At 36.9% G+C, this 26,657-nt stretch overlaps 1 protein-coding gene across 1 annotated transcript in view; it reads left to right on the forward strand.

Moving 5' to 3' along the window:
• Stxbp5l (syntaxin binding protein 5 like) overlaps nucleotides 1-26,657 on the forward strand; it is a 395,225-nt gene that overhangs the window by 206,715 nt on the left and 161,853 nt on the right. Inside the window, exons 11-12 of the mRNA XM_008842914.1 lie at nucleotides 1,858-2,012; nucleotides 7,524-7,596. Coding sequence (XP_008841136.1) covers nucleotides 1,858-2,012; nucleotides 7,524-7,596 — 228 coding nt within the window. The remainder of the gene's footprint in view (nucleotides 1-1,857; nucleotides 2,013-7,523; nucleotides 7,597-26,657) is intronic.

Raw genomic sequence — 26,657 nt, forward strand, 5'->3', positions numbered from 1 at the left:
ACATAATTACTGTCATCACACTTACTTCAAGTCCATTGACTCAAATCATCCTCAATGAAAAACTCAGGGAGCATAAGAACTTTATACTTCTTTGCTTAAAATTCAAATACTTATGAGAAACTATTAAGACAGAATTCTAAAGACAATTAGAAGAAGTATTTTACATATAAATGTAAACTACAAATTCTATTGTTGTTGTTGTTTTACAGGCAGCATAGAATTAGCAAATGTTTGTCCCAATACAAAATGGAAAAAATAAAACCTTAAAAAGTAAAAATTTTTTTGGTCTTTTTGAGACTGGGTTTCTCTGTAGCCCCAGCTGGCCTGAAACTCACTTTGTAGACCAGGCTAGCCTTGAACTCACAGAGATCCGCCTGCCTCTGCCTCCGGAGTGCTGGGATTAAAGGCGTGCACCACCACACCTGGCTAAAAAGTAATTTTTAGAGACAGATAGATTATAGTTTACCTGATAGAGTGAAACTGAATTAGAGAAGCAGATTTTCAAGACACTTTGATAAAAAAATAAAATTTGTTAGAAGAGGATATTTTCAATTTGGTATGTACTTGCAAATACGTCTTTATCAACATTTTTCTTTAGTAGAAGATAAATGAATAGATAAATAGACAGATAGATAGATAGATGATAGATAGATAGATAGATAGATAGATAGATGATAAATAGATAATAGAGATTTCAGAGTAAAAAATGAAAAATTTCATTATTTTTATGTAACTATAATATTTGTATAATTGAAAGGAACCTTGGTGAATTAGCACTTTCTGTCATCATAACAAAATACTGTAATAAATATCCTAAAGTAAGAAGATTATTTGGATTTAGGCTTCAGAAGATTCAAATATCGTTGGCAGACTCCATTGTTTTCAGTCTTGTGGCAAGGCAAAGTAAAATCATCATGGCAGAAAGGCATGGCAGAGGAAAGCAGATCACATTATGTCAACCAAGAAGCAAAGGGAGTAAGGAAGCCTATGCTTCTTCCTCCTCCTCCTTTTCTTCCTTCCTGGACCCCCAGCCTGATGGACAGTACTGCCTACTTTCAGTGTAGAGCTTCCCTCACTGTCTTTAGTTGTTATTCTGCATGCCAGTTATCTCTGGAAATGCCCTAATAGACACCCAGAAATGTGGACTTCTTAATTCAATCAAACAGCCTCAACACAATCAGGTTGAGAAATGAGTGACACTTACTTTACTACTTAATTGTATCTTGGAAAGTAATAGACTAAACATTTGTATGAAATTACTTGAGCCAGATAGAGCTGACTGGGCATGCATTAATTGAGTAGGAGATCATATATTTGATGAATTATTGTTCATCTGCATATTACTTTTCTCTATCTTATAAGCCTTTTCCCACAGAAACTTCATTATTTAGAATTTTCATGTTCTCTTCTGTCATTCTGAGTTTTCCACTGTGACATTTCATTTCATATTAAAATTTGCCTCTGTTTTTCTCTTAAGGTTTTGGGTCTCACATGTCAAATAGCTGAATATTCTAACATAAACTAATATTCTGATGATAATGATATAGAATTTGGTAGTTAATTTATGCAAAAATGTCCTTTTGAGAGTCAGTGAGTACCTCCAGTGTCCTCCAACTTCATTATCTTTCCCCACCATCCCCCTAAAGACCTACACTTATCCATTAGTTATTCTAATACCTAGAATGTAGGTTTAGAAAATGGAAAATTATAAATAGTAGATTGCTGGGTGAAAAATGGTGGTCAGAAAAGCCATTCGCATGGTAGATAATCTCTTTTGAACATATTCTTTAAAGGCTTATCTTTGACTTTGTGTCTTCTTCAAGGATGTAGTCTCATTACACTTTTTTCCCTATGTAGTGAACCATTCATAATATTCTCTGGTGGGCTCTCCTATGACAAAGCTTGCAGAAGACCAAGTTTAACCATCATGCATGGAAAAGCAATTACAGTACTTGAAATGGATCATCCTATTGTTGAATTTCTAACTTTATGTGAAACACCCTATCCAAATGGTAAGTGACTAAAATGAGACTATTAATGTTGAAAAAAATCGTTTTTGAAATGACCAGTTCCTAATGAAATTAAGGCTAAATATTTTCAGTTTTAGCAGCAGACATCCACTGTGGTACAACACTGTGAGCTACAGGTGCTGGAGCAGGTTCTGCAATTGTACCTACTTGGCAAACTGGAAGTAAGACAGATGTAGTGCAGCAGTACTGGCGTTTCAGGTTCTAATATCAGGTAAGTGCTTTAAACTTTGATAAGGATGGTGGAAGCTGAGCTGGGAGGGTCCGATAGGGGTCCAGGGTGAAATCACTTGGGGGAAACTGAGGTCTCCTAATAGTCTCTCCTAGACCAGCTCCACCCATTCCATCGCAATGCCAATCAAAGTTAAAGCACTTACCTGATATCAGTGATCTGTAACTCTGGTGGTGCTGCATCTATTTCACATCTGCCTTTGCTTCAGATGCAACTGCAGCACATCTGATTACTCTAGGATTGCTGATGTATGGTAGTGATTTATTTCAGCTTGGAAAATAGAAGGCACTCAGAAAGAGAGATGCATGTATTTTTATCATTCTGAATGTAGATCAAAACTTTTTTGTAAACATAAAAATTAGTTTAAACTCATATAACTATAATAAAATTTAACGGTGGTAAAAAGTTTTAAAGAAATCTAGGAAATGAAAAAGGAGTAAAACAGAAACCAGAAATATGAATTGTGATCCAAACAGTATGAGTACTCATCACTGCATTTCCAAGAGGGAGCATGTGGATGTCGGAGAAAGATCACTGGATCTGGAAACGGAATATTTGGATTCATGATTTCACTCTGCCACTTATTAACTAGGTTTTATTTATTAGTTTTAGTTATCATTTATAGAAAGGGAACAATAACTTTGCCCCAACATTAGTAGAAAGTCAAGTGAACAGATTTTGTTAACTATGGAAATAAATATATTAGTTTTAATATTAAATATAATTTCTTTTAAATTATTTACTTTCATATTTAAAACCTATAATAAATAACAATGTAGCACTTTGTTTCCAGAGTTACTAGAGACAAATTTCCTGCATTGGTAATCAACAAATATTTATTGAATGTTCCTATGGCCAAAATACTGCAAAGATGTGTTGAGCTTACAGATGAAGTTTGAAACTAATCTCTACTAGATTGCATAAGATCTGATCAAAACAGTGAAGTAACTATGAATTGTTGAATAAAAATGATACATGAACTTAAATGCTGAGTTACATGATTCACAGTATAAATATTGTGCTATCTAGTAACTAAATAGCCAATGACTGAAATATTCACACAAAGCTTCACAGAGAAATGGGTTTTGGGAAGACTTTATTGGGGGTATTAAGAAGATGTTAGAAATTGTAGGGTTTGGTAAGATCAATTTAGGAGAAAATTTATGAGCTTTTTGGAGATGTTTGGAAATATAGGCCTACAGACTCATTTTAAGGAAATGCTAAGGTGAAAGAAAGCACTAATTTTAGTAAGGTTTGTCTAGGAGTGTCTAGGTTTCAAAAGGCACTCTCAAATTTCAAACTCTATTATTTGTAAATAATATCTATTTAAAACAACAATGCATGATATCGCTTTCATATAATCTCAACACTTGGGAGGCTGAGGCAAGAGAATAACCATGAGTTAAAGGCCAGTTTAAGCTATGTAGTGAGCTTTGGTCCAATTTGGGCTACATTAATACCTTGTCTCAAAACAACAACAACAACAACAACAACAACAACAAAACAGTAGGTTTTTTCATGCACAGTAACAATTTTTGAAAAGAGAGAATAGCAAGATTGGGTAGAGTCAATAGAGAACAAAAAAAGAGAAATTTTTTACAGTGTTTATTCATGATTCATCACAGTATAAAGGTTCTTTGGAGTTATGAGGCTAAATGATGAAGGAATATAAGAACAAAGGCTAGAGCCACCTGAATGTGGGGAAAATGGAAGGAAGGAAGGAAGGAAGGAAGGAAGGAAGGAAGGAAGGAAGGAAGGAAGGAAGGAAGGAAGGAAGGAAGGAAGGAAGGAAGGAAGGAAGGAAGGAAGGAAGGAAGGAAGGAAGGAAGGAAGGAAGGAAGGAAGGAAGGAAGGAAGGAAGGAAGGAAGGAAGGAAGGAAGGAAGGAAGGAAGGAAGGAAGGAAGGAAGGAAGGAAGGAAGGAAGGAAGGAAGGAAGGAAGGAAGGAAGGAAGGAAGGAAGGAAGGAAGGAAGGAAGGAAGGAAGGAAGGAAGGAAGGAAGGAAGGAAGGAAGGAAGGAAGGGATGAGAAGACCAAAGCTAAAGTTAGAAAAATCCCTCCTATCAAGAGCATTGAGGAAGAAAATATGTCCGAAATAATAGAAGCTGAGAATTTGTGTTTCAAAGACTATTCTAACTCTACGTACATAGTCTTATTAACATCAGTAGAAATGCAAGGATAATTTATAATGAGTTTTAATAAATTATAAGTCTCATAAATCGTGCCTATTCACCTCTAAAAATAAATTAATAAGCCAGTCTTTCAAAAAACTGATAAGAAGGATTGAACATTTTTGTCAGGGCCTAGGAGAAGTAGTTTGACTATATTTATGGAAGTATAAATGAGTTTTATTAACTACCGTCATGTGTTTTAACCATTAAAACATTTAGTACATCAAAGTACCAGAAAGAAACTCTTCATTGCACAGTAGTGTATAATGAAAAGTTTTTCACTGCCTTTGCAGAGACAACCAATGTTGCTTGCCTTCTTACTATTCTTTCTAAATACTCATATTGTTTAAGTACATATTATCTTCTTTTATCTACAAATGACAGCATACTTTATGTGCTGTCCTATGTCATCTTTTTTACTTAATATATTTTAATTATTTCATGTTAGCTAATAGAGAATTTCAGTCTTCTTTGCAGCTGCATAGTGATGTGTCATTTAAAACAAAGCTATTAATAATTTTAATACTGATTTTTTATTACACCCGACAATTCAATTCATTCTCACAAACCTCAGATGCTTTAATATTGTTAATGCAATCATTGCCTAGAGTAGTAACTATTATCAGAACTTGCTGCTTCACATCTAGATTTAGTTGGCCAGTTCTTTCTATGTGTCCCAATATGCATTTCTCTTCAGAGAAACAACAATTAAAATAGAGCTTTTCACCATTTGATGGCATGGGGTAGGGTTAAAGACAAAATATACCAATTGAATAAAGTAATACACTTGTTATATCTTACATATAAACATCTTTATAGATGTTGCTTCACCTAACTTACATAATAGTTTAAGGTAGTTATAATTGTGCCATTTAAGTTGATAAAAGAATTGTAAGTCAAAGAAGTTAACTAATTTGCCCAAGACCAAACTTATAGTAAAGAATAGGCAAAGAATTGAACCTAAGGAATTCTTTGCTATTTATTACAATACATAAAGTACTTGTATAAAAACAAAATGTTTGTTGCCAATTTTTTTTGTTACTGTACAGGAAGAATAACTCATGATATATGTAGCTACCTAAAATTTTAATTTATCGGGTCTGGAGAAATGGCTCAGTGGTTAAGAGTACTGGCTGTTCTTGCAGAGGATCCAAGTTCAGTTCCCAGCACCCACATGGTAGCTAACAATAGCTCATAACTCCAGTTCTAGGGGATCCGATGGCCTCTTCTGTCCTCTGTGGGCACTGCACGACATGGGTACACTTACATACATGCAGGCAAAGCATTCATATACATAAGATAAAAATAATAACTAAAATATTTAAATTTTTAAAATTTATGACTTTACACATGCTAGTGTATCAGCTATTTATAGTACTTGTGACAAAAATCACCAATGATATTCCTAAGGAGAGACGACAAAGAGAAAATAAGTGCTCATGTGAAACCATGATGTTCTTCAGACTAAAAGCCAAAACATATTAAAGCAATGTTGAAAAACTTAAACAACGCTAGAGATATGAGAAAGCAGGAAAGTCTCAATGTGAGAACAGTTTGGAAATCAAACTGTAGCAGGCTACATATTGTCATACAAATAATTATTCAAACACCAATAGTTTCTAACTCTCTCATTTCATTTGTGTTTGTTTTTATCTCTCATATGACAATAGGTTGTAAATCTGAGTAGGTGCTATAGCTTCTTAGGTCTAGAAGAACTCTGAAGTCCCTCTATTCCAGTATTTAAATTTGCCATCAGACACTGAATGAATGTTTCTCTTTGACCTACCTGGAAAAGTGATTTTTGTTGTTGTTCATGTTTACTGCAATTCTGTGTTCTATGCTTGGGTGCTTTTTAAAAGAGTTGTTATTGTTGGGAATTCGTAAATAAAACTTTTCAAAGAATTGCTATCCAAGACTTGAATCTGTAAGAAACTGCCAACTGATTGTTCAGTTTAAGGATTAAATACTTTCAAACAAACCAGGAGAAACTGTGGGCATACTGAAAACAAGATAAAAGTTGAAATCTAATGTCCTAGGTTAAAACTTCAGCTTAATTACTGGTTGATAAACTTATGGCAGTCTGTTAACCTCTTAGGACTTGTTTTCTCAATAAAATGGAAAATAATACCTTCTCTAGCTACTGGAAATTAAATATCATATATACAAAATGTTTTCTTACACACATTTTACTTAAACTGACAACAACTCTTTTCACTATAGCTTTCACCAATAAGTCCTTTATTGTAAACACAAAGCAATGCTTTCTTTGGATCTTAACTAAATTACTGTCTTTTCTCTAAATACAAATTATATTTATAACATTACCCTTGTTACTTTTGTTATAGCTCACATTACTCTTTAAATTATTTCTTAACTCATTCACAGCTTCTAACTATCCCTAGAATATAAACTCCATGAGAAAGACTTTCTGTCACTCTTATTCCCAATATATCCTTTGTTTCTAATACAGTTTCTGGAATATAGTGAGGGAAGAGTAAGAGGGAAGGAAAGAACAAGAAAAGACAGGTTAGATTTTTAGAAACCTAGAGCTCATCGAATATCCTCACAGTGTTTATTTTTTGAAGGCAGGTACTCCTATACACAAGAAGCGATCTATAAGTGTATGCTAAACCATATTGAATTGAAAGTACACTTTTTACTATAAGTGGTATTACTATCATAGGAAAGTGATTATGTATCATATCTCAGAGAAGCAGAGTTAGTACATTCTTAGTGTATTTCCTAATAGGTATGAATCAGATCTAAAACACTAAGGCTATAGATAAGTATACTAAATGATAAGATTGAGGTGTCACCCCCACTGTTTTCTAATAATCCACTATTATCATCACACCATGATTTTTGAAACGTATTTAATTCTATACTATGCATATGCTCAATTTTCCCATTCTCTGTAGAGAGCCTAACATTAAATTTGTGAAATTTAATACATATTTAATTAAAGTATTCTTTGTCACTTTGGCTTATAATTTGGTCTTTTCATAACTTATTTCTATATGAAATAAAGGAAGTGAGTTTTGGTAGTTTTTATATGTAGTTTATAAACTTTTCAATTTTTTCTTTTTAATTATAGAATTTCAAGAACCCTATGCTGTTGCTGTACTTCTAGAGAAAGATCTCATTGTAGTTGATCTGACACAAACCAAGTAAGTTATCTATGTACAGATTAATACCAACTATTTCTAAATTGTATACAGTACAATAAAATGCAGGAACATATTTTAGATAATCAGTTATTTCTATGCTTTAGATGGTAAGTTTTCCTTATGTGAAAATTGTCTTGCTAAAGTTATAGAAATGCAATTTTATTAAATGATGAAAACTAAATCAAGAGGGTTTGAATATCAATAAGAAAATTCTAAGCCATATTAAAGGCAGCATGGATGTTTGGACAGAAGCATTTGGACTCTGAACACAAATATTTCATATTTTTGCCATTTCCGTAAACAAAAGCAATTGTTAAAAAAAAAAACTTATACAGTATAGCAGCCATCCTTCTGCTAGCCTATTGATTGAAGGCCATTGATTAAGAAAAATGACACGTGATGAAAGTATTTTGGGGTTACTCCAGCAGACAGTACAGGAGACCATGAGTTTTAGGGACAGGGAGAGTGGAGGTCTCGGCCTTTTATTCTGTTTCAGAAAATGGAGCAAATATATATATATATACATACATATATATATACATACATATATATATATATGGGGAATTTTGTTTCATCAATGAGGCACATAAAAATGTGTAACTGGAAGATAATGTCCATCAATTTCAACTCCACTTTTACAGTCAATGTAGAAGAGCAGAAAGCACCATTGCAACAACTGTACCCTTTGTTTTCCTGTCAGATGTACTCTGTTATACTCTCGATTCCCCACTTGATGATCTTTTCCTCTCCTGTCATGATCCATTTCTAGTTCATGACCTACACACACAGGCACTCAGACAGACTCTCTCTCTCTCTCTCTCTCTCTCTCTCTCTCTCTCTCACACACACACACACACACACACACACATACACACACTTAAATATAGAATCTGTATCTGAGGAAAAAAATATAACATTTGTCTTTCTAAGGCTGGTATTGCTTTAACATAATGATTTCCAGATGTAACCTTCTTTTTCCCAAATGTCATGATTTCAAATTTCTTTAAGAATGAATAAAATTCCAATTTTATATGTATGACATTTTATTTATCTATTCATCTATTAATGGATAGCTACACTGGCTCCATACCTTAGTTATGGTGAGCAGTGTGGCAATAAGCATGGATTTGCAAGTCCTTGCAAGTATCTTTGTTTAGGACTTAGAGTCATTTGGGTATATAACCAGAGTGTTGTAGCTGAGTCATATGGTAATTATTTTATCAGTTTTTTTTAAAGTCCGTAGTGACTATACCAGTTTACACTCCCACCAGACGTGTATAAAGATTTGTTTTTCTCCATATACTCACCAGCATTTTTTTGTCATTTGTTTTCTTGATAATAGTCATTCTTATTGTGGTAAGGTGGAACTCAAAACAGTTTGTATCTCCTTGATGACTAAGGATGTTGAACATGTTTCCAAATATGTTTTGGCAATTTGTATTTACTCCCTTGAGAACTATTTAGTTCATTATTCCATTTATTGATTAGATGATTTGTTTATATTTTATTTTTGCAATTTTGTATATATTGTAGATATCAATCACCCATGTAATTCTATTATAGAAAAAGGGTTTTCCCCCATTCCATGTGCTGTCTCTTAACTTGGGTGATTGCTTCCTTCCTGTGTAGAAGCATTATAATTTCATATAATCTAGTTTTTAATTTCTCATATAGAAGAACTTTCAAGAACGTCTCTGCCAATGCCAATATCTTAAAGTGTTTTCCTTATGTGTTCCTCTAGAAATTTCAGTTTCAGGGCTTACATTAAAGTTTTTGCTCCATTTTTGAATTAATTTCCCTTTAGGTTGAGAGTCATGGATCTAGTTTAATTCAACACATATAAATTTAATTTGAGGGGCTAGAGAGTGGAGTCAACCAGTAATATGCTTGCCTTACAACATGAATATCTAAGTTTGATCCCAAGAACCCACCAAAAAACAAAAACCAATCCAAATATGATGGTACACAACTGTAACACCATGGTTCAAGAGTTGAGACAGGAGAGTCCCTGGGACTCATTCGCAAGCCTGTCTAGTCTAATTGGTAAATTCAGGACCATTGAGAGACCTTGTCTCAAAGGAAGTGAATGGCATTCCTTAGGATCACACCCAAGATTGTCTTCCATCCTCCACATTCATGGATATGTATGTTTGTATGTGTGTATACACCCAAACACACATGAACACACACCCACATACAAACTTGCACATGCACACACACATATACACGCATAACAAAAACCAAATCCAGTTGTGCCATTACCATTTTATTAAAGGGGCTGTCATTTTTCAAATGTGTGCTTTTGATGCCTTTGTTGAAAATTAGATGGCTATGGCTAAATAGGTTTATTTATGGTTTTTCTAGTTCATTGGTCTATATGTTTGGATTTTGCCAACATCATATTATTTTTGTTACTATGGCTCTGTGTAATATACTGTAAGAATTAAGATTAAGAATTTTGATTACTCCAGTGTTGCTCTTTCTATCTAAGGTTGCCTGGGGTGCTTGGTATTTTGTTTTGTTTTGCTTACATATGAATTTTCAGTTTTTTCTAGTTTTGTGAAGATTGTAATTGTAATTTAATTGGGATTATGCTGAATATGTAGCCCCCTTTCAGTACTGTGGGCATTTTTACAATGTTAATTCTGTCAATCCATGAACATGGGAAGTCTATCTTTTAATGCCTTCTTCAATTTTTTCTTGTGTTTTTAAATTTCACATTGTAGAAGTCTTTACTTCCATAGTTAGTTTTATTCCAAGGAATTTTTATTAATTTTTTTTATTTGACAATATCATACATGTATACAATGTATTCTGAATAATCTCTCTCCCACAAACTCTTTTACCACCCTACAATCCCTGCCATACCCCTTCACTGCTACCTGCCTTCTCCAAAATTCATGACTTTGTATGTGTGTGTGAGAGAGGCCTTTTTAGTTTAACCAGAGCCAACTGTGTGAACACTGGATAAGCACTATCCATTGGAGCCTGTTGGGGTCATTAGTGGGTACACAACTGAAGGCAATGGTTCCCCCTCTCCCTGAACCTATCAGTAGCAAATGATCCAACAGTGAGGAGTAGGTCCTCCTAAGTCCTTTCTCCATATCTGACAATTGACAGGCCCATTCTTATGTAGTGCAGATATCCACCATTGGCTTAACTTTGTGATTGCAACAGCTGTGTCTTTCACAGGAGATGGCATTACACAGCCCTTCTCTCTGTATCCAACTCTTACATTCTTTCCAGCACTTCTTCAATGTTCCGTGAGCTATAGAGGGGATGATATAAATGTCTTATTTAGGGCTAAGCACTCATAATTCACTTATTCTTAGCACTCCATGCAGCCATGGGTCTCTGCTTTCACACAGTTCATTGGAAAGAGAGGTTTTTCTGATTAAGGCTGAGAGTAGTGTATGTCTATGGGTAAAAGCAAATATTTATAAGGCAGCTCAATACTATGTCAGTTTGTTAAATAACAGTATTCGTTTCCCCACTAGGGCTCTAAACCCCCTAGCTATGGACTTTGGTCAGGGTTACAGTATCAGACAGACATGGATTCCCTCCCATAGAGTAGGTCTCAAATTCAATCAGCCATTGGTTGCCCATAACAGTAATGCCACTATTGCACAAGTGGGCCCTCCTTAGGTCTCATAAGTCATAGGATTCATAGATAAGTAAGACCATTGATAGCTTTTCTCCATAGTACACTGCATAGCATCTTCCAGGAGTATGAAAGCTATTCAGAAGGAAGAAAGCTTCCAGCTCAGTTCCAGCTTCAATTCTCTATATCATCCAAGGTATGTGATACCTTGAGCAATAGGGTCTTATTATCTAGTTCTAGTCAGCAACCAAGAGGAATGGCAAGAGCCTATATTGTTTGGAGAGCCTCTGATAGCTCCCTGATCAATAATTCATAAGGAGGTACCCTACCCCTGGCACTTGGAGTTTTTATTTATAGCCCATGGCTTCTGATAGCTGCCCATTTGTCTGTGTTTTCTAGGACTTTACATAGCAGTTTATTCCTATCCTCCTTAATTTCATTCAGGTGTTTATTGTAGTCATAATTGAATTCCTTGATGTCTTTGAACGTGTTTATAATTGTTCCTTTGAATTCTGTATCTTGAGTTTTGTCTCGGTTGTTCTTGTTGGAGACAATTACATGAGATTTGGGATCTTTGGGGAAGACATATTGTCTTGGTTTTCATATTGCTTATGTTTTTGCAGTGGGGCCTCAGCAATTGTAGGTAGGCTATTGGTTATATCTTTTGATAGAAGATTTTATCCCACCAGGTTGGAGTCCACATGTGAGGTGGTAGGTTGGAAAGATTTAGGGGAGCTCTGAGAAGACAGAGTTGGGGGGAGCACATAATTCTTACCAGGGAATGTGAGCAACTGGAGAGTGCCTTAAGATTGTGTAATGCTATGGACAGCTTGGGAGGGTCACGGGGTGGTGCTGAAGGAATTGGTTCTCTTGCTGGGCTATATGCCTGGAGAGGGTACCAAGTAGGAGAGAGGGCAGAGTCCAGGGTGAATCTGGATTGGATCTCTTTGGGAGGATGAGATGAGTGTTGCCTGAAGATTGGCTTGAGGTCTTGGTGAAGACAGTTGGAATTTTGGAGAACCTAGGAGAAAAGAGCCCACTTGTTGGCATGGTCTGTGTAGGTTCCTGAAAAACATGGGTAGGATTTTAGGTGACCTAGATAGGAGGAAGGAGAGGGCCCTACCCAGTGGCAGCTTTGGCATGGAGTCCCAGAAAAGACTGGATGGTGCTGGGTGACCTAGAGAAGAGGAAGGAAAGGGTCACACCTTTGAGCATAGTCAGTGTGAAGTCCCAGGAAAGTAAGGTGGGGAATCGGGAAGCATAGGAGGAAGAAAGGGGTATAGCCTACATGAAGGCTCTGCTCAAGGTCCCAGGAAAGCAGATGGGGAGTTAGGTAGCCTAGGGAGGAGAAAAGAGAGGGGACCTGCCCAACAGTGGGATCCATATGAGGTCCTGTGGAGAGGTTTGCAGGGAGATGAGTTGGAATGCCTAGGGAAGAAGGAGGAAAGGGTCTAACTTGACAGAATAATCAGTGCAAGTTCACTGGACACAAGTTCACTGGGCACACAAGTTCCCAGGAGAGGTGGGCAGGGAGTTAAGTGACTTAGGGATCAGGAAGCAGAGGAACATACCTAGTGGTGCAGGAGGCCAACAGTTCCAAGGTGTTTTTCTTGAATGGGTTTGTGAATGGGTTTGTTTTTCTAAGTTCCTCCTCACACCATGGTTGTTATTTTTGCATGTTAATTTTGTATCCTTCCACTCTGCTTAAAGTATTTCTCAGAGCTATGAGTTTTCTGATGGAGTCTTTATGATCTGTTGTTTATAGAATTATGTCATTTGCAATTAAAGATACTTTGACTTCATGAGCCCTTCCTCCATCCATGCTAGGGTTTTGACGGGCCTGATCTTATAGAAGTCTTCTGTATGCAGCCTCAGCCACTGTGAGTTCATGTGTGCAGCTGCACTGTCATGTCTAGCAAACACTATTTTCCTGCATAAATATACTCCCTCTTGCCCTTGCAATCTTTCTGCCACCTTTTCTACAATGATTCATGAGCCTTGGGGAGAGGAAGTGTTAAATAAATGTCCAATTTAGAGCTGAGCACTTCATAGTAACTTATTCTCTGCATGATGAGCAGTTGTTGGTCTCTGTAATCATTGCTATCTACTGCAAAAAGATGTTTCTTTGATAGGATTGAGAGATGAAATAATATATGGGTTCAACAATAAAAAACTTAGGGTGCCATATATTACAGTGTCAATTTATAAAAACAATAGTACGAGGGTCTCCCCTAGAACATATGACCTAGCTATGACAGGTTTTGGACCCAGTTAACAGTACAAGGAAAGTGTGGGTTCCTTCTTGTGGTGCAGGTTTTAAATCAATCAGAAAGTAGTTGGTTACTCTCATAATACTCATGCTAATACTGTATCAGTGGACATATTCGCCAGGCTACTCCGAGGTAGCTCTCAGGATTCACAGCTGAGGAAGACTGTTGATGACTTTTCTTCTCCAGTAGTGTACATAGAACCTTCCAAAACTATGAAAGCTAGCCAATAAGGATAAAGCTTCTAGGTATTGGCTTAATGTTTCAATGTCCTATAACTCAGATAAGTAGTATCTTCAGCTATAAGGTCTTACCATCACATTCTGGATGATAGCAAAGATCAATGGCAATATTCTTTAATGTTTGGGAAAGAGCTATAGGACCCCACTAAACAACTCAAAAGAGGTAACCCACACCTAGCACTGCACTTTTAATTTGATAGCTTGTGATTTGGGGGGTGGCATTTCCATGTTTTAGGGTGTTCTAGTCTTGTTTCCGTTGCTGTAATAAAACACTCTGACCAAAACCAACTTGGGGAGGAAAGGATTTACTGCATCATACTCTTCTAAGTAACAGAACATCACTAAAGGAAGACAATGCAGGAACTCAAGCATGGCAGGAATCTGGAAGCAGGAACTTAAGCATGGACCATGGAGGAATGATGCTTACTGGCTTGCTCCTCTGACTGTACTCAGCCTGCTTTCTTATTCAGTTCAGAACTACCTGTCCAGGGGTGACTCCACCCACAGTGGGCTGACCCCTCTTACATCATTTAGCAAGCAAGAAAATACCTCACAGGCATGTCCACAGGCTAGTCCAATAGAGGAAATTACCCAATTGAGGTTCCCACTTCCCCTGTGTGTCAAGTTGATGACTGAAGTCAACCATAACATAAGGTAACTCCATTTTAATCCCTTTTATATTTGTACATGTATATACTTTAGGAAGCTCTGTATGTTTCCACATGACATTTTCAAAGATCTTGGGTGTTATTCTTCCCCATACTCCCTTCTCTACCTCTGCTTTCCCATCCCCTATTCTGTTTAAACATTTCTGTTCAATTATTCTCCTTTCTCCCTTCATGCTGCCTGCATTCTATGCCTTCTTTGAAAACCCCTTCCCCCTGACCCCTTACTACTCTCCTGCTATCTCTGGGTATTCCAGTTTAAACACATGTCTCTAATAATTCAAACCTAGCATCCACATATGAGAGAGAACATGCAATGTTTATCTTTTTGGGTCTGGGTTATCCTCAAGATAAAAGTGTGATTATGGCACTATTAGGGATATTTCATGGCTGGTCAATGTTGTGATTTGGTGACTTTACAGTGGGGTGAGACTCCCTTGTCAGCTTGCATAGCACTTTCTCATACTCCAAGAACTAGTCCTCTGGGAGGAGGCTTCAAGGTCAGTTCCAGCTCAGTTTCTCCAAGTCTTATGTCCAAAGTGTATGGTGTTTTGAGCAATAGGGTCTTACCTTCAAGTTCTGGGAGGTAATCAAGGGCTACATATACTGTTTGGGGGATTTCTTAAACTACCCAGACCAACTATTTGAAAGAAGGTATCCCTTGCTTGGCACTGGGAATTTTGTGTTATATATATATATATATATATATATATATATATATATATGTATGTATAATTTTGTGATATATATATATATAATATATATAATGCTAACTATATATGTGTGTGTATAAATATATGTATGGTGTGTGTTTCTCCATCTCCCCCCTCTATTAGCTTTCCTCCCCCCTCCCCCATTTTTCTCATTTCCCCATTGATAGCACCTGTGTCCTAATAGCCTCCTCTCTCAAGCTCCTTCTTGCCCTCTCCCCATGATCCCTTCCTATTTTCCTGGTTCCTGAAGTTACTTCAGGATATGTACTCACATCTAAAGATTTGAAGCTAGGAACCACAAAGGAAAAAAAAATTCATTTCTTGTTTTTCTAAGTCTGTGTTACCAAAACTAATATAACAGTTTCTAGTTCCACTAATTTACCTGCAAATTTCATGATTTCATTTTTTTTTTACAGCTGAGTAGAGCGCCATGGTATAAATGTACCACATATTCATTATCTATTCATCAGTTGAGGGACATTTGGGTTATTTCCATTTCCTAGCTATTATAAAAAGAGCAGAGAACAACATGTTTGAGCAAGTATTTCTGTAATAGAACATCAGATCCTTTTGGTATATGGCAAGGAATGGTATAGCTGGGTCATATGGTAGATTCATTTTTAGCTTTCTGAGAAACCTCCACAGGGGTTTCCATTGTAACTGTATAATTTACAATCCTACTAGCAATGAATATGGGTTCCCCTTTCCCCACTTCCTTGCCAACATTTGTGGTCAGTTGTTTTCTTGATCTTAGCTGTTCTGACTGGGGGTAAAATAAAATCTTAAGTGGTTTTAATTTGTATTTCCCTAATTGCTAAGGATGTTGACCACTTTTACAGGTATTTCTTAGCCATTTTTATTTCTTCTCTCAGCTGATCTGGAACTAAATATCCCAGGCTGGCCTTGATCTCACACAGTTACATTCATTTGTGCCTCCTAAGTGCTGGAATTAAAACCATGCAACACCATGCCAGGCTATATAGCCCATTTTTCAATCAGGTCATTTGTTTACTTGATTTTTTAAATTTCCTTGTATATTATGGTTATTAATTCTCTATCAGATGTATGGCTAGCAAAGATTCAGTTTAATGAGGTCCCATTTGTCAGTTGTTGCCCTTAATTCTCGAGTAAATAGAGTTCAATTTAGAAAGTCCTTTGCTGAACCTATATCTTATAGGATACTGCCTATGTTTTCTTCTGTCATTTTTAGCATTTCAGATTTCAGATTGAGGTCTTTGATTTATTTGGAGTTGATTTTTTGTGTACAATGATAGATAAGGATCTAATGTCATTTCTCTAACTATAGACATCCAGTGTTCCCAGCGCCATTTGTTGAAGATGCTGTCTTTTTTGCTATTGTGTATTTTTGGCTTTATTGACCAGGTGGCTCTAATTTTATGCACTCATGTTTGGGTCTTCTATTGTATTCCATTGATCTCCACATCTATTTTTGTATCAGTACCATACTATTTTTTATTACTATATCTCTGTAATATAGTTTGAAATCCCCATGATAATCTATCCAGCTTTGTTCTTTTTGCTCAGGATTGCTTTGACCATAACAATGTCTTTTGTATTTCCACATGAATCTATTTCTGTGAAAAATGCCACTGGGATTTTGAGTGGGGATGCCTTGAATCTGTAAATGCTTTTGGTAGGATGGTCATTTTCACAATGTTACTTTTACCAGTCTATGAGCATGGGAGGTTATTCCATCTTCTAGTGTCTTCCTCATTTTCTTTCTTCAAAGACTTAAAATTTTCATTGTAGAGGTCTTTCACCTCCTTGATTAGGTTTATCTCTAGATATATTTTCAAAATTTTAATTGAATTTTTGCAAATTTCATACAATAAAATTTGATCATTTTTAGACACCTTCCCTTATCTCTGTCCCTCTTATATACCCTCAGCCAGATTTCATGTACTCTGTCATATATATTAAGGTTATTATTCCAAGTTTATATCCTTAATGTCCTTTGGTGTGCGACCATCCACTGAAGCCTTGTTAGCCTCTCTAGCATCATACCCTCTGCCTCTTGCAAACTTTCTGCTCCCTCTTCCACAATGGACCCTGAGAAATAGATGGCAGAGGTTTGATATTGGTTCCCTATTCAAGGATAAGCACTCTGCAGCACCCCCCACTGGATTTCATGAATTCTGTCATATGTGTTAAGTCCTATCTGGTCAAGCATTTGTACCTAGATGTCCCTCAGTGCAAGTTCATCCATTGGAGTCTAGTCAGCCTACCTAGAACCACTCCTTTAAAGAATATCTACTCTCCCTCGCACAGTAGAAATCAGTTGCTAATAGTTCTTCAACTAGGGTTAGGGCCTGCTGGCCATTTCCCTCATTCTATGCTGGGTTTCTGTCCGATTGACTCAACATGGGTCTTATGCATGCTGTCACCATTATTGTAAGCTCACATAAGGAAGTTCCCAGTATCCTGAAAGCCTGTTTCTTTATGTTCATGCACCAGCCCTGACTCTTACAATCTTTCTACTCACTCTTCTGGAATGGTCCCTCAGCCATGACTGGGCGAGGTCTAATATAGAAGTCCTATCCAGGGACACACACTCAGTAGTCTCTTATTCTCTAAAACTTAACCAGTTGTGGCTTTCTGCATGCATCACACTCTGTTGTATGGAGGAAACTTCACTAGTGAGAGTTGAAGGATGTATTAGTATTCTCTCTACCCCCTGTTCCACTATGTTCCATGAACCTTAGGTGTAAACCTTCCACTGTGATGTGTCACTTAAGGCTGAGAATCTTTCAGTCATATATTCTCTGTGTGTGACCAGTTGTGGAACTCTGTAATAGACTCCATCTGTTGCAAAAAGAAGCTTCTTTGATGAATGATGTATGATATACTTGTCTGTAAATATAAGGATCTATATTTAGTATACAGTAAGAAATTTCATTTGTCTAGAGATATGACAGAGATAGGGGTTTTCTCTAGGATCTATGACTGCTCCATCCATGTGTATTTGGCCATATTTACAGTGCCACCCATTGAGAGGGCTTTAAGTTCAATTAGATAGCTGTTGATTTACCACCTAGATAAAAGTGCCACTACCACACCAGTAGAGATAGCTTTTGATATCTTTTGTTCTCTCTTGACCTTAGTCAGCCTGACTGGAGTAAGATGAAATCTTAAAGTGGTTTTGATCTACATTTCTCTAACTACTAAGAATGTTGAGCACTTTTTAAGGAGTTTCTTAGCCTGCCTGCTTTTTAGTGACATTTGCTTGGAATATTTTTTTCCATCCTATCATCCTAAGGTACCTATCCTTGAAAGTGAGATGAGTTTCTTGAAGACAACAAAAACATGGGTTTCCTTTCTTAATCCATTCTACTAACCTGTGACTTTTGATTGGGTAGTTGAGGCCATTGATGTTTAGAGTTGTTATTGAAAGATGTGTATTGGTTAGTGTCATTTTAATTTGTTTGTGTACTTGGTCCTATTTTGTGTTTCCATAATTATACCTTCCTTTGTTTTCTTTCTTGGGTATAGTCATGCCTATCTTCAGTCCTTTGTATTGCTTTGAGTATTCTCTATAGGGCTGGTTTGGTGGACATGAATTCTTTCAGCCTATTCATATCATGGAAAATTTTTCATTCTTCCTTGGCTATGATAGTTTTGCTTGTTAAAATATTTGGGTTTGGCATACATGCTTGTGTAGAACTCAGAATACTTTAGTCCAGGCTATTCTATCTTTCATAGTTTACATTGAAAAGTCAGTTGTAATTCTAAAGGGTTTTCCTTTATATGTAACATTGTTTTTCTCTAGCAGTTTTCAGTACCCTCTCTTCGTTCTATATATTTAGTGTATTTTTACTATGATATGCCATAGGAAGTTTCTGTTCTGGTCCTGTCTAATTGATGCTCTATGTGCATCTTGTATCTGTATGGATATGCCTTTCCTTAATTTAAGGAAGCTTTTATCTATAATCCTGTTGAAGATTTGATCTATGCCATTGGCCTGAAATTCTTCTTTTTGTATGCCTATGATGTGTACATTTGGTCTTTTCATGATATCTCACATTTCCTGCATATTCTATTCCTGTGTTTTTAATTTTTTATAGTCTCTCCTTGAAAAGTCCAGTTCTTCAGCTTTGTCACCCAGTCTTGATAATGTTTTCCATTCCATTGTGAGGCTTTCTTCTGTTGTTTCAAATTGACTGACTGAGTTTTTCAATTCCATCTTCATTTTGGCTTGGGTTTTCTTCAATATTTCTATCTCTTTTTTGAATTAACTTTTCCGGTCTTGAATTGTTTTTCTTATTTCATTCAGCTGCATATTTGTATTTTCTTGAGCTTCCATCACAGTTCTGTAGAACTGGTAGGTTTTGTTAGAGACATGTTTTCTTGGTTTTTCATATTATTTGTGTTTTTGCAATTGCCGTTTGGGCATGTGAATGTCTTTTGTTGGTTGTGTGTCTGATAGGAAAGTCTGTTCTAACTTTGTTTAGCTAAAGTTTGGTTCCGTTTACATTGTTGATGTAGTTTGGTTGCTTTATGCTCAGGTATTAAAAGTTAGTTTGTGCTTCAGGGTGGTAGGCTGATCTGGGTAGAGGCAAGTCTGAGGTAGGCAGATCAGGAGGCCAAGGGCAAGGTGGGGGTTGGCGACAGCCTGTGGAGGGTCTAATAAACTACCCTAGAGGATTAAGCTAGTTTGGGTTAGTTAGGAAGCGAGTCCAGAAATCTGAGGCAGAAGAGCAAGAGTGGGCCTGGGCCCAAAGCTAGAAGGGGGACAGAGTTTGGGGAGAGAGTGGAGCTGCTCAGACTGCAGGGGAATCAAGACACAGTGGGCAGGATCTGACTTACAGGGTAGTAGGCAGATCTCTGTCAAGCAGATCAGGAGAACAGGGGCAAGATGGTGGTGGGGACGGCCGGTGGAGGGTCTAACAAACTAAGTTGGAGAACTGAGCTGGTCTGAGTGCAAGGGGGTCAAGACACCGTGGGCAGGTCTGGAATAAGAGTGTAGTCCAGAGATCTGTGGTGAGAAGAGTAGGAGACTGAGCCCAAGGCTAGCTAGGGGTGGGGGACAGGGTGTGGGGAGAGAGCTTGCAAGTATTTTATTGTTAACTTTTTCATCTGTGTTCGTCAGGAATACTGGCCTGTAGTTTCTTTCTTTGTTATATCTTTACCTGATTTTAGTTTTAAAGTAATACTGACCTTGTAGCTGGAGTTTGGAAATATTCCCTTTGTTTCTATCTTTTTAAATAGTTTAAGCAGTTTTGGTTGTAGTTCCTTGAAGGTCTGGTAGAATTTTGCTGTGAATCCATCTGGGCTTGTGCTTTTTTTTTTTAGTTGGAAGGCTTTTTATTATTGTTTCAATATTCTTATTTGTTACAGATCTGTTTAATCTGTGTTGGTTTAACTTTGATGGTTTGGTTGAATCTAGAAATTCATCAATTTATTTTAGGTCTTCTAACTTAATGGCATATAGGTTTTTAAAGAATTCTCTTATAATGTTCGGGATTTCTTTGGTGTCTGTTGAAATGTTTCCCTGTTCATTTCTGGTTTTGTTGCTTTGGATCTTCTCTCTCTTTTGGTTAGTTAGGCTAAGAGTCAGTTGACCTTGTTTTTCTTTTCAAAGAACCTGCTCTTAGATTTGTTGATTCTTTGTATTGTTTTCTTTTCATTCCATTTATTTCTGCTCTTATTTTTATTATTTCTTTCTATATAGTGGGTGCGAATTTGATTTGTTCTTATTTTTCCAGATTCTTGAGTCATATTACTAAGTAATTTATTTGTGCCCTTTCTGATTTCTCTAAATATATGCTTTTAAAGTCATAACTTTCCTGATTAAGACTGCTTTTAATGTGTCCTGGTGGTTTTGTTGTGTTGTGTTTTCATTTTCATTTAATTCCAGGAATACTTTATTTCTTTCTCAATTTCTTCTTTGACCCATTCATCATTAGTGGTGTGTTGTTTAATCTCCATCAGTTCGTATAATTACTAGAGATTCTTTTGGTATTGATTTTAAGTTTTATGACATTGTGGTCATGTGTGATATGAGGGGTTATTTCAATTTTTAGATTTGTTGGTTTGTTTTTTGCCCCAGTATGTAGTCTATTTTAGAGAAACTTCCATAGGCTGCCGAGTACAATATGTATTCTTTGAGGTTTGTGTGGAATAGTCTGTAGATGTCTGATAGGCCCATTTGATGTATGATATTTAATTTTGATGTTTTTCTGTTTATTTCTTGTTCAGATGACCTGTATATTGGAGAAAACGGTATTAAAGTCACCTACTATTACTGAGTTGGAGTTAATCTATGTCTTGAAGTCTAGTAGTATTGTTTTTAAGAAATTGGGTGTGCCAGAATTTGGTGATAAGTAGTTAGGATTGCAATGTCTTCTTAGTTAATTCTGTGCCTTTATCTTTTGATTAATTTTAATTTGAAGTCTATTTTGTCAGATATTAGAATAGCAATACACGCTTCTTTTAGGTCCCATTTGCTTGAATTCTTTTTTCCAGCCTTCTACTCTAACGTCCTTGAAGATGCGTTTCTTGTAGGCAATAAAAAGATGGATTTTTTTTTATCCATTCAACTAACGTGTCTTTGATTGGGGAGTTGAGAACAATAATTTGTATAGTTATTATTGAAAGATATGTGTTGGTTAGAGTCATGTTGTTTTCTGTTTGTGATCTTAATCCTATTTTGTGTTTCCATATTTAAAGCTTCATTTGTTTTCTTTCTGTAGCCTCTTGGCTATTATACCTCTCTTCAGTCTGTAGTATTGCTTCCAGTATTCTCTGTAGGGCTGGCGTCATGGACATGAATTCTTTCAGCACGTTTCCAGCATGCAAAGTTTTTCTTTTTCCTTGAACTGTAGAAGAAAGTTTTGCTGAGTAAAGTAGTCTGGGTTGGCTTTATGGTCATTTAGAACTTGCAGTGCTTTGCTTAGGCTCTTCTGGCTTTTAAAGCTTGCATTGAAAATTCAGCCATTATTCTGATTTGTCTTCCTTTATATGAAGCTCGTGATTTTTCTCTTATAGATTTCAGTGCCCTCTGATCTCTGTGTTTAGTGTTTTACTATAATATACCATGGGGAGTTTCTTTTCTAATCTTCTCTATTTGGTGTTCTGTATGCTTCTTGAATCTGTATGGATATGTCTTTCCTTAACTTAGGGAAGTTTTCTTCTATAATCCTATTGAAAATCTGGTCTATGCCACTGACCTGGAATTATTCTCCTTCCTTTATGCCTGTAATATGTATAGTTGATCTTTTCATGATATCCCATAGCACCTGCATATTACTTTTCTGTTTTTCTATAAATTTTTCATATTTATTGCTTGAGTGATCCAATTCCTTTACTTTTGTTTATTTGTTTGTTTTGGGGGTTGTTTTTGTTTTTTGAAATAAGATCTTACTTTGTAGCACTGGGTGGCCTGGAACTTCCTATGTAAACCAGACTAGTCTTGAAATCACAGATCCTTCTGCCTCTGCTTCCCAGGTGTTAGCATTAAAGGCATGTACCACCATGCCTGATCAATTCCTCTATTTTGTTATCAAGACTAGATTCTCTGTCTTCTACTCAATCCATTCTGGCAAGACTTTCTCCTGAATTTTCTAATTGGGTTATTGAGCTTTTCAATTCCATCCTCATTTCAATTTGAGTTTTCTTCACTGTTTATCTCTTTCCTGAATTCACTTTTCAAATCCTGAATTGTCTTTATCTTTTCATGCAGTCATATATTTGTATTTTCTTGAGCCTCCCTAGGAGTTTATTTCTATCCTCTTTCATTCGTTGAGGTGTTTGTTCGTGTATTCTTTAGACTCCTTGAATTCTTCGATAATATTTGTGATTATGATCTCAAGTTTTATGTTCTGGGGTTCCTCTGAGTAGTTCTCATTGTAGAAAATTTCCATATTTTCTACTGGATCTTAGTGGGGGCTTATTGTCTAGGTTTTTCATATTGTATGTTTTTGTAACATGATGTGGGCATATGGACTGCTTTCATTTTTGTGTGTCTGATGTGAAATTCTAATCTGCCTTTATTAAGTGGAAGTTTGGTTTTGTTTTTGTTGTTTTCCTAGCTTAGTTGATCTTAGATCAGGTACAAAGAGCTAGTTGGTTAATCCTTCAGGGTTCTCATAGTTGATTTTTTATGGTGGTGTAAGGGTGATTCCAGGCTGGTCTGGTGTGAAAGGTTTGTGATCACAGGTAGGACTGTGAGTGTGAAGATGGCAGCAGGGTAGACAGGCCTCTGGCTAACTCACTAGGCTGGTCATGATCATGGGCAAGTGTGACCGAGGCTAGTCCAGGGAGCGTGCAGATAATGCCAGATGGGCGATGTTCTGGCTAACTCATCAGGTTGGTCAGTGTCAAGAACAGGCATGACCACGCTAGTCCTGGGAGTGGGGAAATGACAGCAGGGTTGGCCCCATTTTCATTTCTTTCTATTTTGTTTTTAGTTTTGCTTTGTGACCCACTGAGTTAAGCGAGGGCCAATCCCGTAGGCAGGGATATGAAGCTGTCCTCTGAGGCATGAGTAACTCACCAGCAGATACACCACTGAAGATAATTTCTTCTTCTCCATCATCAGCTTTTGACTGGTCATTAGCATCCCTGAGTAGGGTTGGGCCTGATGAGTTGCCTCCCTATCAATGACTGAATGTTTACTGGCCTAGTCCTATTTAGGCAACCTGTTATTGAATTCATGAGTGCCAGAATCATGTCCTGCCTATAACACAGTGTTTCACTGCCTTCTTCCCTATCATTTGGCTCTTACATTATTTTTACAGCCTCTTCTGCAATGCTTCTTGAGCCTTGGGTGGGGGGTGATGTCGATAGCCTGTTTAATGTTAAGCAATCAACAGTCACTTGTTCTCAGCACCTTGACTAGCCATGAGTCTCTAGATTAATTGCCATTCACTGCAAAGAGGAACGTCTGAGTACAGCATTAATCAATTGTATAAATATTTAAAAGGCAATTTGACACATCCATTTAGCAAAACAACAGTAATAGGGTCATGCTAAGTACCTATGACCTTCATAGTCATGGTTCTTTGACCTAGTCCATAGCACTGAACATAAATTCTCTCCTATGTAGTGGGTTTCGTATCCAATCAAATCATTTGACTACCCCCATCCCCATAACAGTCATGTAACTATTGCACAAGAAGCACATCTTGCTTGGCAGTTTGGTATTGCAACATTCAAGGTCTAAAGTTGGGGAAGACTGATGCTAACTTTTCTCCCCCAGATGCCTGCATAGCAACTTCCAGCATTACAGACGATGATTCCAACTTAGTTCTGGCATGATTTCCCTGTGTTGTGCAATCCAGGTATTTAGTGTCTTCAGAATAGGGTCTTATAATTCATTACCAGTTGGCAACCAGTGGCAATAGCCATAACCTGTATAGTTTTGGGGGTCTCTAGAGCCTTCCTAACAAACAACTCTTAGGGAAATGTCCTGTCCTAGCGCAGGTATTTTCATTTAATAATGAAATTTATTATTTAATTAATGACTTCTGAGATCAATATTATCCACCCATGACGGCACCTCCATTCAAAGTCTTTTTAATTATAATTTTAATTAGCTTATAAAGTACTAAGTTTCCATGTCCCTTTTTCATACATCCTTAGTTTTGACTGACTCTCCCCCTGCATCTTATCTCCTCCCCCATGCCCATAAGACAGAAATTCATAGCCCTCTCTCTATTATCTGGCCCTTACATTGTTTCTGCTCCCTCTTCCTCATTATTTCCTGAGCCCCCTCAGGAAACTGGCCTGATTGTTATTCAATTATGTCAAATATGTTGGTTCCTCATAACTTATCTGATGACCTCCAATGACCACTATACTTTATCTCTTATAGTCAGTTTCTTTAGTACATACATTTATACAATCATTAAATTTTTATTGGTAAAATATGCATAACAAAAATTTCTATTTTATGTTCATTCTTATGTTTTATTTTGTATGTATGTATGTATGTATGGGTATGATGTATATGTATGTGGTGCATGTACATGAGTGTGCATGTTTATGTTGGGCATGTATGTGAATTCAGAGTCCAGAGAAGGATGTCAAATGTCTTCTGTCAGCTCTTCTCCTTAATTTCCTTGAGACAGGGTCTCTCACTGAACTGAAAGCTTGCTGTTTCTGCTAAGCTGTTGGGATAGCAAGCTCCTGGGATTCACCTGTCTCTACTTAATAATGCTGGTGTTAAAGCTATGCAGTCATGCCTAGATTTTTTATGTGACCACTAGGAATTCGAAATCAGATCCTCATGTTTGCAGAGAAATTGCTCTCTTCTACAGAATCATCTCAACAACCCTTTTTCTTATGCTTCTTATCTTTTTTTAAAATCCTCCTATACTGTTTCTTGCTTTTTCATTTTTATTAAATTTATACATATTTCATACAGTATGTTTTGATCCTATTCAGACTGCTTACCTCTGTCTAATTTCATGTACTCTGTTTTATATATGTGTGTGTGCATGTATAAAGGCCTATCAAGTTAAACCTGTGTTCCTCAAATGCCCTTTGGTGTGGTTCTATCTGCTGGAGCCTGGCCAACCTATCCAGCATGACATCCTTGAAGACCTGATTCTCCCTCCCAAAAGTCACGAGTTGCCAATAGTTCCTCAGCTATGGTTTGGGATTCTGGGATTCTGTCTAGCTTGAGTTTATATGAGTTTTGTGCAGGCTGACACCATTGATGTGATTTCATATAAGCAACTGCCATCTGTCCAGAAAACTGTTTTCTTGTGGTCAGCTACCACCTCTGCCTCTTATAATCTTTCCAACCCTTTTTCATCAAGTGTCTCTGAGCCTTGGGAAGCAGTGTTTTGATATAGGTGTCCTATTCAGGGATAAGCACTCTGCAGTCTCTTATTCTCTACACGTTGGCCAGTTGTGAATCTGTGTTAATCACCATCTGCTGCATGAAGAAATTTCTCTGGTGTGAGTTGAGAGCATTAACCTATGAGTATAGCAGTAAATCATTAGGACTCAATTTAATACTAGGCCCCCTTAGCAAAATAATTATGGTAGACTCTCTTCTATGGCCTGTGACTTTTCAAGCCACAGATTCCTAGGCCTGTATCAGTATTATGTATGCATTCCATTTTATGAAAAGGACTTCAAATCCAATCATAAAGAGGTTGGTCCTCCTATAACATTCATGCCACTATTGTACCAGCAGTCATATCTTGCCAGGCCACCTTTTGTTGTAGCTCACAGGATTCATTGCTGGGAAAGACTGATGATTATTTTTCTCTTCCATTAACATGCATAGAGCCTTTCAGAATTATGAAAACTAGCCATTAGACATGAAGCTTTAAAGTCAGTACCAGCTTAATAACTGGAAACAATCATTCTGAGTAAGGTAACTCAGGATCAGAAAGATAAATGTTACATGTACTCTCTCATAAATTGATGGTAGTTTGAATCCTTAGATATGCATGTTTCAGTAGCCAGGCTGATAGTGCACACCTTTAAGCCCAGCACTCAGGAGACAGAGTCAGACAGATTTCTGTGAGTTTGAGGCCAGCCTGGTCTACATAGTGAGTTCCAGGGCAACTTGGAGATCCTGTCTCAAAAAAGACTCTCTC

This window comes from Nannospalax galili, unplaced genomic scaffold, assembly GCF_000622305.1.
Source record: "Nannospalax galili isolate Female #2095 unplaced genomic scaffold, S.galili_v1.0 scaffold18, whole genome shotgun sequence".
In the NCBI taxonomy this organism is placed as follows: Eukaryota; Metazoa; Chordata; class Mammalia; order Rodentia; family Spalacidae; genus Nannospalax; species Nannospalax galili.